Below are 17,235 nucleotides of genomic sequence, written 5' to 3' on the forward strand. Positions count from 1 at the left end.
TGGTGAATAGATGTTGAGATCTATTTTTCATCAAATTATATTGAAAATCTAAATTCTCATCTAAACTGATTTTTGATTTAGCTTTAGGTCTAGGTCTAATTTATTTTCAAATTAGATTATTTAATCCAAAAGATCAATTTAAACTATATATTTAATTCATCTTAAGTCATCTTCCAATTATTCATACAATGTAACTATTCAATCTCATTAAATCTAGCTTTAAGAATTTAATGAATCTATTTAGTTTGCAATGTAATAATCATTCAAGATAATTTAAAGAGAAAAATCCTCAAATTTAAGTAATCAATCAATTGGATCAAATTACCTTTGCAATTTAAATACATTTCTCTAATTCACCATGGATCTTGTCTCTAGATTCTCCTTCCTCCAAGAAAAATGAGAATTAGCCACTCATGCTTGGAGATTTGGTCTCACAAGGCATGTTTGGCTAGTGAGAAAATAAGGGAAAATGAAAGAAAATAGAGAATTCTATTAAGAGGAAGAGTTTCTAGAAAAATCTACAATCAAAGTGTCAAAAAAACTCTTTACATGAGAAATTCAATGAGGCATGCTTGGAGCTTAGCAATTTCGCATGGTCATGCAAAATCAGTGGTGTAACAGCAACAATAACATGCAAAATCAGATTGCAAATTCTCCTTAGCCTATAACACAAATCCCTCTTCTAGTCCATTTCGCACAATCATGTAAAATTATCGCATTATCATGAGAAATTACACCATATGGTTTTTAAGATCCTCTTTGGTACTTCCTTCATTTTCTTCTTTTGATTCCAATTTAACTACCTCTGATCAAATCCTAATCCAATTACATTACTTCTTCCTCAAAAGATTATTAGCCCTTTTCAATTTCATTTCTTTCTTTTGTCGCTCAATGCATCAATATCACCTTGAAATAACTCCAAAACTTCACAAAAATCAGTAGTATCTCTTACATGGGCAACAATGTATTAATTGTGTATGTTAGACATAATTACTACTCAAAAGATATGAAATTCATGAGAATTATTATTTAAAATATGCTCTTTTTGAGTAGTAATAAATTAGTTTTAAATTAACTTAACACTTTACATTTCCAATAACTTATTTAGTTTAATAACCTAATTAGTTGTTTTTCAAAATGTTTGAGTTAATTAAATTTATGGATTAAATTTTAGTATTTTTACAATTATTGTAGCATTGAATTAATTAGTTCATTTTTACAATTAATTAGTACATTTTTCAATAGATTTAAGTAAATTAACTTAAGTTGTACATTTGAATCACATAATTAGTAAATCTCCAATAAGTGAATGAAATTAATGATTTATTTTAGTATTTTGCATCATTAATAGCATTGAACTTAAATTACTTCAATTTAATGTTATGCATAGTTCAGTTCAATTACAATTGAATTTAATATTAATTTCATATTCAAGTTAAATTATAGTCTATTATATACCCAATTTCATTTATTTTAAATTACATAATTAGTTTATTTAAGTTAATTAAATTAATGGGTTGATGTTTCAAGTTGAAGAGAATGGTCAATGGAAGTGGAAGTGGCATGCCAAGACAAAACCAACTTGGAAGCATTGTACACTGGTGAAAAGGAACAAAAATGAGATAATTTGTAACTATTGTGGATTGTTGATGAAGAGTGGAGACATCACTCAATTCAAGTTTAATTTATAGCATAGAAACCTGAACTACAACACCAAAAGGCATCCTAGAGTGCCTCTCAAAGTGAAAGAAGAGATATGAGAGTTTTTGCATCAAAAATCCAAAGCAAGAGCAAAGAAAGTTGCATATTAAAAAAGATTCATGCTCAATTACGTGGCACAATGAGGGGCGACCAAAGACATGTCATAAATGAAAATGATGATGATGTTGATGTGTATAGGTATTCGAAAAATATGCAACCTGATGAGCGAGATGCTTATTAAGTTGCAATTCGTGCCTCAAAAGCAACAAAACAAGATCAACAATAACATGAAACATTTAGGGGAATCAAGCGTAAAACAGGGGGGTCGTCATGTCCTAATGATGCATTGAGGTCAATGTGGAAATCACATATTGTGCAACATTCAAAACCATCACTGCCTATTGCCCCATCGCTATACAAGTCTTTTGCAATAAGACAAAGAAATATCAAAGATCTATTCAAAGATGGTTCTATTAAAGAAATGATGAGATACTTAATAAGCAAATTCTTCATTTATGAGAGTATTGTGCTTTATAAAGCAAGCTCTCACCACTTCAAGAATATGATTATCGGTACATAACAAACAAGTAATTACTAATTGATATATTTTTATATTGTATGAATAGGTGTAGAATTTTTTGACATTTTTGAAATATTTCTTACATATGAATTGCAGGTATGGGAATCTCCATATGAAATGAAGAACAAGTATTTGGAAATGGAGTATAATGAAATGGAAGCTTATGTGAACTAGTAAAGAGAAAAATGAAAGACATGGATGAACAATAATGTTCAATGGATAGACAAGGCCCACGAAATTAGGTATAATTAATTTTATAACCTATTCAAAAGGGACCACAATCTTCTCTTAAATTATTTGATGCATCCAACAATATCAAAGATCACAAATATATATACAAGTTGTTGAAGAGTGTTATCAAATATGCTAGGAAGGAAAACATGGTCCAACTTGTCACAGATATTGGGTCGGCATTCGTGAAAGCACATATGTTGGGCTTGGTGTGCATCGCACTACATAGACTTAATGTTTGAAGACATTAACAAAAGACCAATTGTTGTAAAGGTGATAAGAAATGCACACAAAATAACCAACTTCATTTACAACCATGCTTGGGTACTTGCACAAATGAGAAAGTTCTATGGTAGAGACATTGTTCTACTTGGACTACAAATTTTGCCATCAATTACAATGCTCTTGAAAACCTTTTGAAAAAAATGGCTGATTTGAAGAAATTGTTTATAAGTGATGATTGGGCACAACACAAGCTCATTCTGACAAAAATCAGATAAGAAGTGGAGAAATTAATGTTCGACTATCCGTATTGGGATAAACTGGAAAAAGTAGTTTCATTATATGAGTCACTATACATAGTGCTTCGACTTGTGGGTTCAAAAGTTGTTCCCACGATGCCCTTTGTGTACAAGCTTATACAAATGATGAAAGAGAGAACTTCATTCGACTACATGCTAGAGAATGGATGTTCTGAATAATCAAAGGTCGTTAGGAGAAAACACTCAAACATCCACTTCATGTAGTAGGTAATTAAGTACTATCTATGTTCATAAGTTATTAGTCTTGATTTATATAATTTTTCTCTTACAAAATACCAATTCTACTTAATTTTTTTGTAGCATACTTCTTAAATCCAAGGTTTCAATACAAACATGGAGTTGGTAGCGATCTCCAACTACTTCAAGTGGTCTATGAGATTTTCACTAAATTAGACTCAACAGCTAAAGTGTTTGATCAATTTGGAAATGAAATAAACTAAAAACAGTTATATTGTCCAATCTAATCAAACAATAATTTCATTCATCAATTTATCTCAACCTTTACTAAAAATATGATATTGATATATTGAACATTGAATACATAACTTGTACTCTTTCGATACACGAAAAGAGGATTTAGTGATCAAGCGATGGTTGCAACAAGGTAACCATGGTCCTTGGTGAGCACTATTTCTTAGTAGAAAATTAAATTGATTATCATTATCGTAAATTTACAACATAAATATTTATATAATTATGAATTTGGTTGTAGTTGAATGATGGTTCATGTATGAAAACCATAGGACTACATTAATGAAGCTGACCATCAAAGTTCTTTCACAAATTGCATCATCTTCTGTTTGTGAGAGAAATTAAAGCACATTCTCTCTCATCCACATGAAGCAATGAAATCGTTTGACTTACCCCCGATTGTAATAATTTGTTTTTTATTATTATAACATGAAATTAAAGCTATGCAATATGAAGACAGAAAATGATAAAGTTGCTGAGAAAGATTACCTTGATCTTTTTGATATTTCAATCAAGATGGGTTAAGAAGAGAATAATCAACTATTCCAATGGGTCAAGCCTCTATACTTAGATGATGACGATGAAAATTCTTATCCACGAATTGTCACTCATGCTCGAGAATTTGGTGTTGATGTTAAACAAGTGTTGTTTGAAGAAGTTCATAACGAGAATTTCAACAAAAACACTAAGGATTCATTTTAGGTGGCATTGAATTCCCAACCTCTAGTTGACTCCACAAGTGCTAGGAAAATTAGTAGACCTAGCGCTGCTAGTACTTCTGCTTCTAATTATGATGGTTCAAGAGGTGGAACTAATAATGAAAGTGATAATGCGGGAAATGATGGAGAAGATGTTAGGCAACAATAACAAAGTCAATATCCAATGAGCCCATTCACTTATGAAGATGATTTCACGCACTACACACAAAATGAAGACCATGGCTTTAGAAGAGCTAGTCCAAGCATAAGAGCTATTGGGAAGTCGTATAGAAGAAGAGAACAGATGATGACACCATTTAATGAGGAGTTATTTTCAGTCAGTTTTGAGTTTATGAGTATAGGGACTCAATTTAGTGACTCATTGAATGAGTTTAACGTTTACCTTCCTTAGGTAATGGATTATGGTCAACCTTTTCAAAATTATGCAATAGGTTTAAGTTCTACGGATGAAAAGTATGGTATCTCTAGCTATTCTCCTTCTATACAATTGTCATACCACATTCCATATCAAATGCAAAGAAGATTTGACACGAGCACATGGGTGAACCCCGAGTATCCCATTCATGTAAAGACAATGGGCAAGACTCAAGAGATCTATGTGTGGCATGTTTGGATTTTTAATCAATGCTATCAAGGCTCAATGAGTTGGTACCAATATTGTCTCCAACAAGGAGGCAAGATTCTTTCATCCACCAATTCCATTGAACCACATCGGTCATCATTTTGGTTCTAAAGGGTTATTACAATGTAATATGTACAAATTATTGATATTTAATGAAATCGAATCTTTCATGTAGCTTCATAATGAGTGTACACTTGCAAAATTCACATTTCTTATTGATCGACATGATATAATTAAATTTAATATCACAAATCATATCATACATATATCAATTTCTTCAACTAAACAACTTTAAAATATTTATTATACTTCTAATTTAATTTCTAATTAAGAGTTTTTTCTTACATTACCATGAGTTTTGATCAATTTTTGACCTACCTATATTTTGTGTCAAAATATCCGCCAATATATCCTGATATTTTTGGATATATCTATAAAATCTAAGTTTACCGATATTTTCATTCTTAAAAGTACTAATGATTTGGATAAAAAAATATCTAAATATTAATTTTCATGTTTTTCATACTGTTTTAATATTTTATAAAACATTAAACTTTTTTAAATATGTGATTTGGATATGTAAATATTTTTTAGTAAAGAATTGTCATTTTATTTTATTTATTTTTCATTTATTTTATTTTAGTAAATAAACTTGATAGTATCCATTATTTATTTGTTTTAAATATAACTAGCAAATTTTCACATTTATTATGATAGTTTATTATTTTTCTTCCTACTGAAATATGCTCATTTTACATCTTACAAATATACCTAAATTGATTTCATAATAGTTTATTATCTTATACAATGATGAACTTTTAGTATGGTTAAGGTAGATAAAATTATATAAGTTTCATAAAATATTGATACTCTAAAGATATTTTAGAGATAACACCTATACTAAAACAATAATGTGAGTGATTGCTTTCGCTAGATTGGCAATTTTGGAGAAAATTTCCTAATTGTCTCCTAATTTAGGTCTTTCAAATCATTCCTTTGACTACCTTCTTGTAGAAGATCAAGATGTTTAAAGTGCTTAGAGGCTTAGGTATTTAGTTAAAGTAGTAAATGGATGAAGTTGAATTGACTAAAGTTTCAAATTAGCAGCTCTCTTAGATATTTTTGTTGAAGAAGCTTAGGGAGACTTGGGCAACAATTTTTATTTTTATTTTAGCTAAGTATTTTTATGTCTTGTTTCAAAATTAATCCACTTTTATGTAGGTTTGATCCATTTTCAATTGAATCATTTTTCAGACATTAGATCAAAGATACTCCTTTATATTGAAACCAAAATATTCTATTTTAGGGTTAAAGAACACCAACAATTGTCTTTCTCAATCATTTTGAAATATCTTTTCAATCAATATTGGAAGTGTTTTGTTTTCAAGAAAATCCCTCACTTTGATTTAAAAATCAATTTTTTTTGATTGGATTCTCTTAAAAAATAGGTCGATTTAGTTCTTTCATCCATATCTTGTATTCTCATTAGTTTGGGTTTAAGTGAAAATCCCTTTTCTTCTTTATTGAACTTCAAGAAGAGGTCAAGATTGAGTTTGGTGTAAACTCTAACAAAAAAAAAAAAAAACATGTAATTGAAGTGAGAAGGTGTTGGTCAAGTAGTTCATGAAGGATTAGTGCACTAGAGCTAGATAAATCTTTATACTCAATTGGTTGTTCTTCATAGTGGATGCATGCAATTGTCCATAGGCCCATAATTTTTTATCTCTTAGGAGATTTTCTATGTAAAACATGGTTTTTACTACACAATCATTTCAGTCCTTGAATCTCAATTATGGATCCTTAACAAGAGGATGCTTCTATTAGTAGACCATTGTTTTGAACTATAAAAAATTATTCTCATAAGAAAGTAAGAATACAATATTTTTTCGAAAGGTAAAATGAAAATGTTTGGAATATTGTTGAAATTTGTTAGTCTCCATCTAAGGTGTTGGATAGAGAAGGCAGATCAACAAATGTTATAAACCCTAAATTAAAATGACATAGAGCTGAAAATAAAGTTAGTGAGAATAATATTAGAACCATGTATTCCATTTCCAATGTCACTAGCATAAACTGTTTTTAACCAACAAAAATTATTCTCATTGGAAAGTGAGAATTAAATATTTTCTCAAAATGTAAAACAAAAAGGTTTGAACATCATTGAATTTGGTTAGTCTCCACCTAATGTGAGCATAAAGAAGGTAAAATGAAAAATGTTATCAAGCTTAAATTGGAATGAGATAAAGGTGAAAATGAAGCTAGTGAGAATAATATTGGAAACATGTATTGCATTTTCAATATCATTAGCACAACTGAATTTCATAGGATTGCTAGATGTACTTCGAAAAAAGGGGCTTGGGATGTCCTCCAAGTGACCCATGAAGGAACCGATATCGTTAAAGTATCCAAACTTCAAATATTGACTTTTAGATTTGAGACTATTAGGATGGATGATCATGATAGTTTTGATGGGTTTCATGCAAAATTAATAGATATTGTGATTTTAACTTTAATCTTGGTGAACCCATCAGTCACTCTAAAGTCGAAAAACTTTAAGATCTCTTCTACAGAGATTTAGAGCAAAAGTTACTACTATTGAAGAGTTTAATTAAGGATGTGGATTCCTTGATGATAGGTGAATTTGTAGGTTCTCTTCAAACTTGTGAAATGATTTTTAAATTGTCTAGGAAAGCAAAAGCTATTACCTTGAATTCCAATAAAGAAGAATCCTTAAGTTTCAAAGGTGAGGGTGATGAGAGAATATCGAATGGAGAAGTTGCAAGATTTGCCAGAAAATTCAAGAAGTATATGAAATTAAGGAAATAAAATCATAAATCCAAAGAAGATGCTAAAAAATAGAAAAAATTATTGGAAAGATTAATTGGAAAAGATAAAAAGAAAGATAAGAGTGTCAAAAGGGAGTTTGAGCTTGAATGGTTCAAATATAGTGGAAAGGGGTCCATCATCACTGAATGTCTCTTAATTAAAAAGGAGAAGAATGGGGATCATCGAGACTTATAGGACAATATTGGCTCCCTAAAAATCTAATTATGAAGTTGACTTAACATCGCATTACAAAAAGTCAATTACACTCTACTATCCCATATAAATAACAAAATACTTATTATTTGGGTTTGTAACTTGCTATTGTTGTATATAGTTTTCTCATGAATTGATGTCTATAATCTAATAAGATGAAAACTATTAGTCTCTCAAAATTACTTCTATCATACTTGAGTTCCAAATCTTTCTATAGTAGATCAATTTAACATATCTCACTAAGAGCTAATGTCAAGTTCCAATTAAGTAATTACTATTATCATAGTTTACTTGTGTAAGGAACCTCAAATTACTCCATTCTCAAACCTTAGATTATTAGGGTAGATGCAATCTATTCTAAGTTTTTTTTAAATCTATCACAATCGAAATATATGTCCACAAGTCCTCCACTCTTATCCCAAGCTTTTGCTGTGGGCCTAACACTCCACTTCTTGGATAGTCCATCTCACTCTGCAACACTCTCTTTCACTCCCTGTGAGAACCTATCTCATATCTTTTTTCATTTTTCTTTTCTTTCTTTTTTCATATATATATGAAAATAGAAAGAAGGTAACAAAAACTGTAATATAGTTTTCTCAAAAAAATTAATTTTTTATTGAATTTTTAAAAATAGATGACCCTATAGAGTAATTATCACCTTTGATCCACCTAATTTCCCTCACATTTTACTTCCGTCCATTCCGACCCATGGGTAGTCCACGAGCGCTTAAAGTTGTCGGGCCAAAACAGAACCGGTCCGCTCCCTTTCCGGCATGCATTAACTTGTATTGACAAGAGTCGTCAAATCGCATCGACGTGGATAAACTTGACAAAAGAAGAGGTACGCGTGTCATAAACTCTACACGTGGCAAACGTATTTGATGGACACCACACTTACACATGGCAAACTCTCAACCCGGCCCTCATCCTATAAAAGAACCAAGATAAGGAAGGTGAAATGCGGGGCGGTAAGAGGATGACCTCGCTGGTACCGTGGCGGGGCGGAGGGTTGGACCACTGGATTGGGTCACCCTTTTCTTCAGAATTATGGGACCCTTTAGGGTTTGGGTCGAGGGACTGGAGGCGAGGCCGAGACGACGATGTCTCAGCCGTTGCTCTTGCAAGCGTGGACTGGCGTGAAACCGATAACGCACACACCATTCGCGCTGATCTTCCTGGTTTGTTTGCTTTGCTTTTTGGAAACAATACCTGCAAAGTCGGTAAGAAATTTTGATTTGAAAGGGTGTGTAATATTGGGCAGGTGTTCGAAAAGAGGACGTAAAGGTGCAAGTGGAGGACAGCAACATACTACAAATCAGCGGTGAGAAGACCAAGGAGAACGAGGAGAGCGGGGAGCGATGGCACCGCATAGAGAGGCAGAGAGGCAGCTTCTTGAGGAGGTTCAGGTTGCCGGAAAATGCAAACACGGAGGGGATCAACTGTGCGCTGGAGAACGGAGTGTTGACTGTGACAGTGCCTAAGAAAGAGGCGACGAGTACTAGAAGCGATGTTAAACAGATAGATATAGCCTAGATTGGCATATGTACTTTGTATGAGTGTGGTGAAGTTACTGATAGCAAGGTGGTGGTGAGGGTACTGGAGGTGATTGTATGATCTATAATTGTGTGATGTATAATTAGGGGTGGGTTTGGGGGCTGGGAATGAATGTAATAAGGGTTTTATGTAAGAAAAGAGAAGTAAAATAATTGAATAAATAAAAATGAGTACTTTTGAGAGTTGTAGAAATTTTATAAGCTACTTAAAAAGGAAGGGATAAATTTTATTGCAGTTTATAATTAACTTAACGGTTGTAACTTTTTTCTTAACGGTTTGAAATGTGAAATGTGTAAGAATATATTAAGAGATTATTGATTTCTCAAATTAATATAATATTTTATTTTAGTTTTAATAAGTTTAAAATTTTGAGCTTTCATTTAATCCTCGAATTGCTAACAATAAACTTGTAATAATAAGAAATAAAGATAAATATAATAATTGGAAAACAAAAAGTAGATTTTTTTTTTTTTTTTTTTGAATTGCTACTATGGTGTAATTGAGTTTTTTGTTTGTAAATAAAGGATTGACTTCCATGGAGGTCAGGGTTCCGTGGAAGATAATAATAAAGTAGGATGTCTAGCCTTAAAACTGTAGAAAGGTTTGTAAGGATTTTCTAGTGGGTTTGAACCTTAAACTCTAAAAGGGGTTCATATAGATTGTTGGACCATTAAATTTAATTCTTAATGGATCTCAATTAATTAATTCCTCCTACTGATTTTAATGAATTAGCTTAATAAACGTTCTTATGCACATATATCAATAAAAACTTAAATATCCATTAAGGATCAACTTAAATATCCACTAAGGATCCTTTATAATCATACAAGAAAATATGGGCTTCCTTAAATCAATATTCTATTACAGTATGTCAATTATATTCTAATGTTATATAAAATCAAATTGAGAAATACATTGATTAAATTTCATTTAACTAATTTTTTATATTTGTGATTTATTAACTATTACATGCAAGTATGTTTGTAATCTAATCAGGCAAAAAAACCTATTAATTTATATCATTCTTGAGTCATAACATTTTTTTCTTGAGTCATAACTTTTTTTTTCTTATGTGATTGATATATTCTTAACTCAGTAAGAGTATATTTCAAATTTTACTAAGGTTCCTTTATAATCTGTGAACTTCTAATATGTGAACTTAAGAAAATATGGGTTTCCTTAAAATTCAATTTTAAAGTTGAATCAATATTTGACTCAATATTCTATTATAGTGTGTTAATTATATTCTAATGTTACATAAAATCAAATTGAGAAATAAATTGATTAAATCTAATTTAACTAATTTCTTATATATGTGATTTATTAATTATTACATGCAAGTATGTTTGTAATCTAATCAGGCAAAAAATTATTAATTTATATCATTGAGTAACATCTTTTTATTATGTGATTGATATATTCTTAACTCAGTAAGAGCATATTTCCAATTTTACTAAAAAAATTATTATGACATCATAGATTTCGTGATCACAAATTCTTAGGATATATATTATCTCAATTGTGTTAGGAAGTGTCCCAAATTCCTAATTAGTATAAATTCGTTTTTTTTTTTTTTTGTAATAAATATTATATAGAATATTTCTAGGTTGATATATTATTGTAATATTAGACTTCCTTATAGAATAAGGAAAGTTGTTAGAAATATCTCTATAAATATTCTAGGTCATGAGGGGAAAAAGTTATGAGATGGAGATGGGCTTGTAGAGACTATACGTGGTGGATAGAGATGTGAGGAAGAATGGGAGGTACCCGGTGGAGCGAGAGGGCTCGTAGTAAGGTATGGATACAAGGAGTGGGGAAACATGGGATGTTTCGGGAACCCAATAGTTGTATCTGGTTCTGTCCTCTGTAATATTCTCTATTGTATAATAGAATCATTATCTCTCATCCATGGACGTAGGTATGGTTGGCCGAACCACGTTAAAACCTCGTGTACCGTATGTGTGATTGTTTTATCTTTGTGTTCTTGAACTAACATTGTTGGCATCAAAGCTTTCGCTGGCACAACAACTGGTATCAGAGCCTAGGGTTAGGTTTGAGTGGGAGCAATGGCAGAGGAAGCAGGAAAGGCGTATGAAATAGAAAAGTTTGATGGCACAGACTTTGCATATTGGAGGATGCAGATTGAAGATTATCTCTATAGGAGGAAATTGCATTTGCCTCTTTTGTGGACAAAACCTAAGAGTATGAAGGTTGATGAATGGGCGCTTCTTGATAGACAGATTCTAAGAGTTATTAGGTTAACTCTGTCTAGGTCTGTTGCACACAATGTTGTAAAGGAGAAGACTACAACAGATCTGATGAAGGCTTTGTTCGGTATGTATGAAAAGTCGTCCGCAAAACAATAAAGTGCATCTGATGAAGAAATTGTTCAATTTGAAGATGGCAGAGAATGCATCAGTAGCACAACATCTTAATGAATTTAATACAATCACAAATTAATTGCCGTCTGTAGAAATTGATTTTGATGATGAGATTCGTGCTCTGATCATCTTGGCTTCTTTGCCAAATAGTTAGGAGGCAATGAGGATGGCAGTAAGCAATTCTACGGGAAAGGAAAAGCTCAAGTATAATGATATACAAGATTTAATTATGGCTGAGAAGATTCGTCGAAGAGATGCAGGTGAAACCTCAGGATCTGGTTCTGCTCTAAACCTTGAGACAAGAAGCAGAGGTAATGACAGAAATTCAAATCGGGGTAGATCAAAATCCAGAAATTCTAATCGAAACAGAAGCAAATTTAGATCAAGCCAACAAATACAATGCTGGAATTGTGGGAAAACAAGTCACTTTAAAAGGCAATGCAAAAGTCCTAAGAAGAATAATGAAGATGATTCTGCTAATGTTGTAACAGAAGAAGTACAGGATGCATTACTTCTTGCAGTAGACAATCCACTTGATGATTGGGTTTTGGATTCAAGAGCTTCGCTTCATACCACTCCACACCGAGAAATCATACAAAATTATGTTGCAGGTGATTTTGGTAAAGTGTATTTGGATGATGGTTCAGCCTTGGATGTTGTGGGTCTGGGAGACATTCGAATATTGTTGCCCAATGGGTCTGTTTGGTTACTGGAGAAGGTTCGACATATTCCTGACCTGAGGAGAAATCTGATTTCTGTTGGACAACTTAATGATGAAGGACATGCGATACTATTTGTTGGTGGTACTTGGAAGGTTACAAAGGGAGCTAGGGTATTGGCTCGTGGAAGGAAGACCAATACTCTATATATGACCTCATGTCCAAGAGACACAATTACAGTTGCTGAAGCAAGTACTGATACAAGCTTATGGCACCACAGACTTGGTCATATGAGTGAGAAAGGGATGAAGATGCTGTTGTCAAAAGGAAAACTACCAGAATTGAAGTCCATTGATTTTGACATGTGTGAAAGTTGCATCTTAGGAAAGCAAAAAAAATGTGAGTTTTTTTAAAATTGGCAGGACACCGAAGGTTGAAAAATTGGAACTAGTACACACTGATTTGTAGGGGCCTTCTCCAGTTGCAACCCTTGGTGGTTCAAGGTACTACATCACTTTTATTGATGACTCAAGCAGAAAGGTATGGGTTTATTTTCTAAAAAATAAATCTGATGTATTTGAAACTTTTAAGAAGTGGAAGGCCATGGTTGAGATAGAAACAGGTTTTAAAGTAAAATGTTTGAGGTTGGATAATGGAGGAGAGTATATAGAATGAGGGTTCAGTGAGTATTGTGCTATATAGGGAATTAGGATGGAGAAGACCATTCTTGGGACACCACAACAGAATGGTGTGGCTGAGCACATGAATAGAACTCTCAATGAGCGTGCTAGAAGTATGAGGTTGCATGCTAGACTACCAAAAACTTTTTGGGCTGATGCTGTTAGCACTGCAGCTTACCTGATAAACCGAGGACTATCAGTTCCTGTGGAGTTCAAACTCCCTAAGGAGATTTGGAGCAGTAAAGAGGTGAAGTTTTCACATTTAAAAGTTTTTTGTTGTGTTTCTTATGTTCATATTGATTCTGATGCTCGTAGTAAACTTGATGCAAAGTCAAAAATATGTTTTTTCATTGGCTATGACAATGAGAAATTTGGCTATAGGTTTTGGGATGAACAAAACAGGAAAATCATCAGAAGTAGAAATGTGATATTTAATGAACAGGTTATGTACAAGGACAGGTCAACTGTAGTGTCAGATGTTATAAAGATAGATCAAAAGAAATTTGAGTTTGTCAACTTAGATGAATTGACTGAAAGTACTGCCCAAAAAGGGGGTGAAGAAGATAAGGAGAATGTAGATTTACAAGTAGATATGAGTACACCTGTAGTTGAAGTTCGCAGATTTTCCAGGAACATTAGATCTCCGCAACATTATTCACCTGTTTTAAATTATCTCCTGTTGACTGATGGTGGCGAGCCAGAGTGTTATGATGAAGCCTTGCAAGATGAGAATTCAAGCAAGTGGGAGTTAGCCATGAAGGATGAGATGGATTCCTTGTTGGGGAATCAGACATGGGAGCTGACTGAATTGTCAGTAGGAAATAAGGCTTTGCACAACAAGTGGGTATACAGAATAAAGAATGAGCATGATGGTAGCAAACGTTACAAGGCCAGATTAGTTGTTAAAGGGTTCCAGCAGAAAGAGGGCATTGACTACACAGAGATATTTTCTCCAGTTGTGAAGATGTCAACAATCAGACTTGTACTAGGAATGGTAGCTACAGAAAACTTACATCTTGAGCAATTAGATGTGAAGACAACATTTTTTCATGGTGACTTGGAAGAAGACCTTTACATGATTCAGCCAAAAGGGTTCATTGTTCAAGGACAAGAGAATCTAGTCTGCAAACTAAGAAAGAGCTTGTATGGCCTTAAACAAGCTCCTGAACAGTGGTACAAGAATTTTGACAATTTTATGTACAGAATTGGGTTCAAGAGATGTGAAGTTGATCACTGTTGCTATGTTAAGTCTTTTGACAATTCTTACATCATATTACTGTTGTATGTGGATGATATGGTTTACTGTAGACCCCTTCTTGATTTCGATTATCCTTTTGATGTATGAATTTTCGTTGGATTTTGAGTCTCGTTTGGATGCTAGGGGGTAGAATGACAGAGGTCATATGTTTGTCTACGTTGGTACTTGATTGCTTCTATAGATGTTGTTGATTTGTCTCTTTGGAGTTCTCTAATTTTGATTTAGGGTTGAAAGGTTCTATTTTTTAATTTCCTGTGCATTACATGAGAACTATGGTTGTACTTATTTGCTGGAATCTGCTTGTACCTCTCTCACCATTCCAAGCCCATTGACAAAGTAGTGGAATGTGGCTTGGCTTGGTTATTCTTTTTTTATTTTTATTTTTTTTCTTATCTCTACTCTGTTTTCTGGAGTTTTTTCTCTTTGTGTTCGTTTTTTTTTTTTTTCTTTTTCTAGTTTCTTTTTTTGGGGTACCTTGTCTCCGTTAGGCAGCAATTTTTGGAACTCTTGGAATGGGAAGAATTGAGTTTGTCTTGGGGAGCAAAAGAAAATTGAAATGTCTGGATATAGGGCTGAATCCCAATTCTCTGATCTTCTGAATCTATATCGTGACCATAGCATGTTATTGGCTTTCATTGATTGAGTGCTGACAATCCTTCAAACTTGCGGCTTGGAGCAGGTCACTGATTGCATCCTTCGGGTTCTTCCGTTTCTACTAGAGTCATTAGTAAAAAGGAAGATGAGGAGCAGAGATCATTTTTTTTTTTATGTTGTGATATGATCATCATTCTATTGTCACATTGCCCATTTCATTTTTGAGAATCAGATTCAATCTGGATTAAAGACATACGCATTGACAGAATGACGCTACTGTGGCCAAGTTATTGATTTCGTGGATGGTATACTATTGGATAGGCCAGACCCCTATGATCCAGTTCTGGTGCATTGTTTGTGCGGGCAAGAACTAGAAATCAATTTAGAAACGCCCTTGTAACAGCCAGAAATTGATTCTAAAACCGAAGCAGTCATGAGTGGCATTTTCAAGACGTTGTTCCTAATTCTAGAAAGTTTTCCAGATCAGCAAGAGACTTCAGGATGGGAATTAAAGAACTTCCCATGACCATCAGATTCGATACTTTGTTTTAAACAGATTGGTGTCTGCTCACTGTGAAAAACATTACTTGCTGAGAATACCGATTCGATGAATTTGAGTTTACCTGGAGCTGCTGAAGCTTTTGGACACCATGAAGCTTTGACCATCAGACTTAAGCATATTCTTAAAATGTGTACAGATGGACCCGGGATTCTCTTTGGGCTGGTGAAAAATGCGGAGGATGTAGGAGCTTCGGAGGTGATCTTTCTCTTGGAGAAAACTCAATATGGGACTTCTTCCATTATCTCTCTTGAAATGGCAGATTGGTAAGGCCCTGCTTTGCACTGTTTCAATGACTCTGTTTCCAGTCCGCAAGATCTTTATGCAATCTCACAGATTGGTCAAGAAAACAAGCTAGAGAAGCCATTTGCTATTGGAAGATTTGGGCTGGGATTTAATTATGTTTATCATCCTACAGACATACCAACCTTTGTTTATGAGGAAAACATTGTTATGTTTGATCCTCATACCTATAATTTGCCTTGGAATCTCTCCATCCCACTCTGGTTTAAGAATTAGATATGTTGGAAGAAGGATTCTTGAACAATTTCCAAATCAGTTCTCTCAATTCCTACACTTTGGTTGTGAATTGCAGAATCCCTGCCTGGCTGCTTGCCATTAATTCGCCTCTCAGACTAAGATCATCTATAGGATGGTATATCAGAAATAATTGAGGTACTTTGAAAAGTGGGAATCAACTTTTGGGAACCTACAAAAGATTTAAGAACCAGCTTCATTAATACAAGCCTCAGAAGTAGTTTGTTGGAAATGCACTTAAGCTCCATGAGCAGACCCGTAAGTTCCAGCCATGTCTTTGATCGAGTCAGTAAGCTGCTCTCCCTCAAGGTTCGAACCAGATAAAGGCAACTGGAGTTACGACTGGTTAAACTTTAACTCCTTCACGGCCTATACAATTGGAATTGCAGATGATATGCATTCGGTCATCGACTATATATCGATATGCAAGTGCTCACATTGATAGTATCGCAACAAAATACTCCGAAATAGTCGAAACAAAAGTTATCCAAGAAAAGATGGCAAACTGCAATGAGAGTCTATTGAAGATCTTAGAGATGACCGGTCTGCTGAATTCAATAAAGATGGCAAACAACTTGATTCCGATGTTCACCTCAAGCACGTCCGTGATGGTCATGTTGCTGCATATGTGGTGATTTTGGTGGAGGACAGTGAGCCCATTGGTGAGAAATCCTTTTATAACTTCTCAGAATGTTTGGGAAGCAGCTATGCTGTTTAAATGAACTTCCCGAGAAGTGCTTGTGTAACTTGCTAAGCTGGCTGGGTACTGGAGGTGATTGTATGATCTATAATTGTGTGATGTATAATTAGGGGTGGGTTTGGGGGCTGGGAATGAATGTAATCAGGGTTTTATGTAAGAAAAGAGAAGTAAAATAATTGAATAAATAAAAATGAGTACTTTTGAGAGTTGTAGAAATTTTATAAGCTACTTAAAAAGAAACGGATAAATTTTATTGAAGTTTATAATTAACTTAACGGTTGTAACTTTTTTTCTTAACGGTTTGAAATGTGAAATGTGTAAGAATATATTAAGAGATTATTGATCTTCTCAAATTAATATAATATTTTATTTTAGTTTTAATAAGTTTAAAATTTTGAGCTTTCA

General features: G+C 33.4%; 1 protein-coding gene across 2 annotated transcripts; it reads left to right on the forward strand.

Moving 5' to 3' along the window:
• The first annotated feature begins 8,876 nt into the window (after positions 1 to 8,876).
• Positions 8,877 to 16,972, forward strand: LOC117907375 (17.4 kDa class I heat shock protein-like). Of its 2 annotated transcripts, XR_004649989.1 has the most exons (3): positions 8,877 to 9,083; positions 9,167 to 9,507; positions 16,903 to 16,972. XR_004649989.1 is itself a non-coding variant. In XM_034820896.1 (2 exons), exons 1-2 carry the CDS (start codon positions 8,882 to 8,884, stop codon positions 9,436 to 9,438), a joined length of 474 nt encoding a protein of 157 aa, XP_034676787.1. In that variant the 5' UTR covers positions 8,877 to 8,881; the 3' UTR covers positions 9,439 to 9,624. The 2 variants fall into 2 exon arrangements, 1 of the variants encoding a protein (XP_034676787.1); XM_034820896.1 differs by lacking the exon at positions 16,903 to 16,972 and having other exon boundaries at positions 9,167 to 9,624.
• Positions 16,973 to 17,235: the final 263 nt, after the last annotated feature.

The sequence above is a fragment of the Vitis riparia genome, chromosome 18, assembly GCF_004353265.1.
Source record: "Vitis riparia cultivar Riparia Gloire de Montpellier isolate 1030 chromosome 18, EGFV_Vit.rip_1.0, whole genome shotgun sequence".
NCBI lineage: Eukaryota > Viridiplantae > Streptophyta > Magnoliopsida > Vitales > Vitaceae > Vitis > Vitis riparia.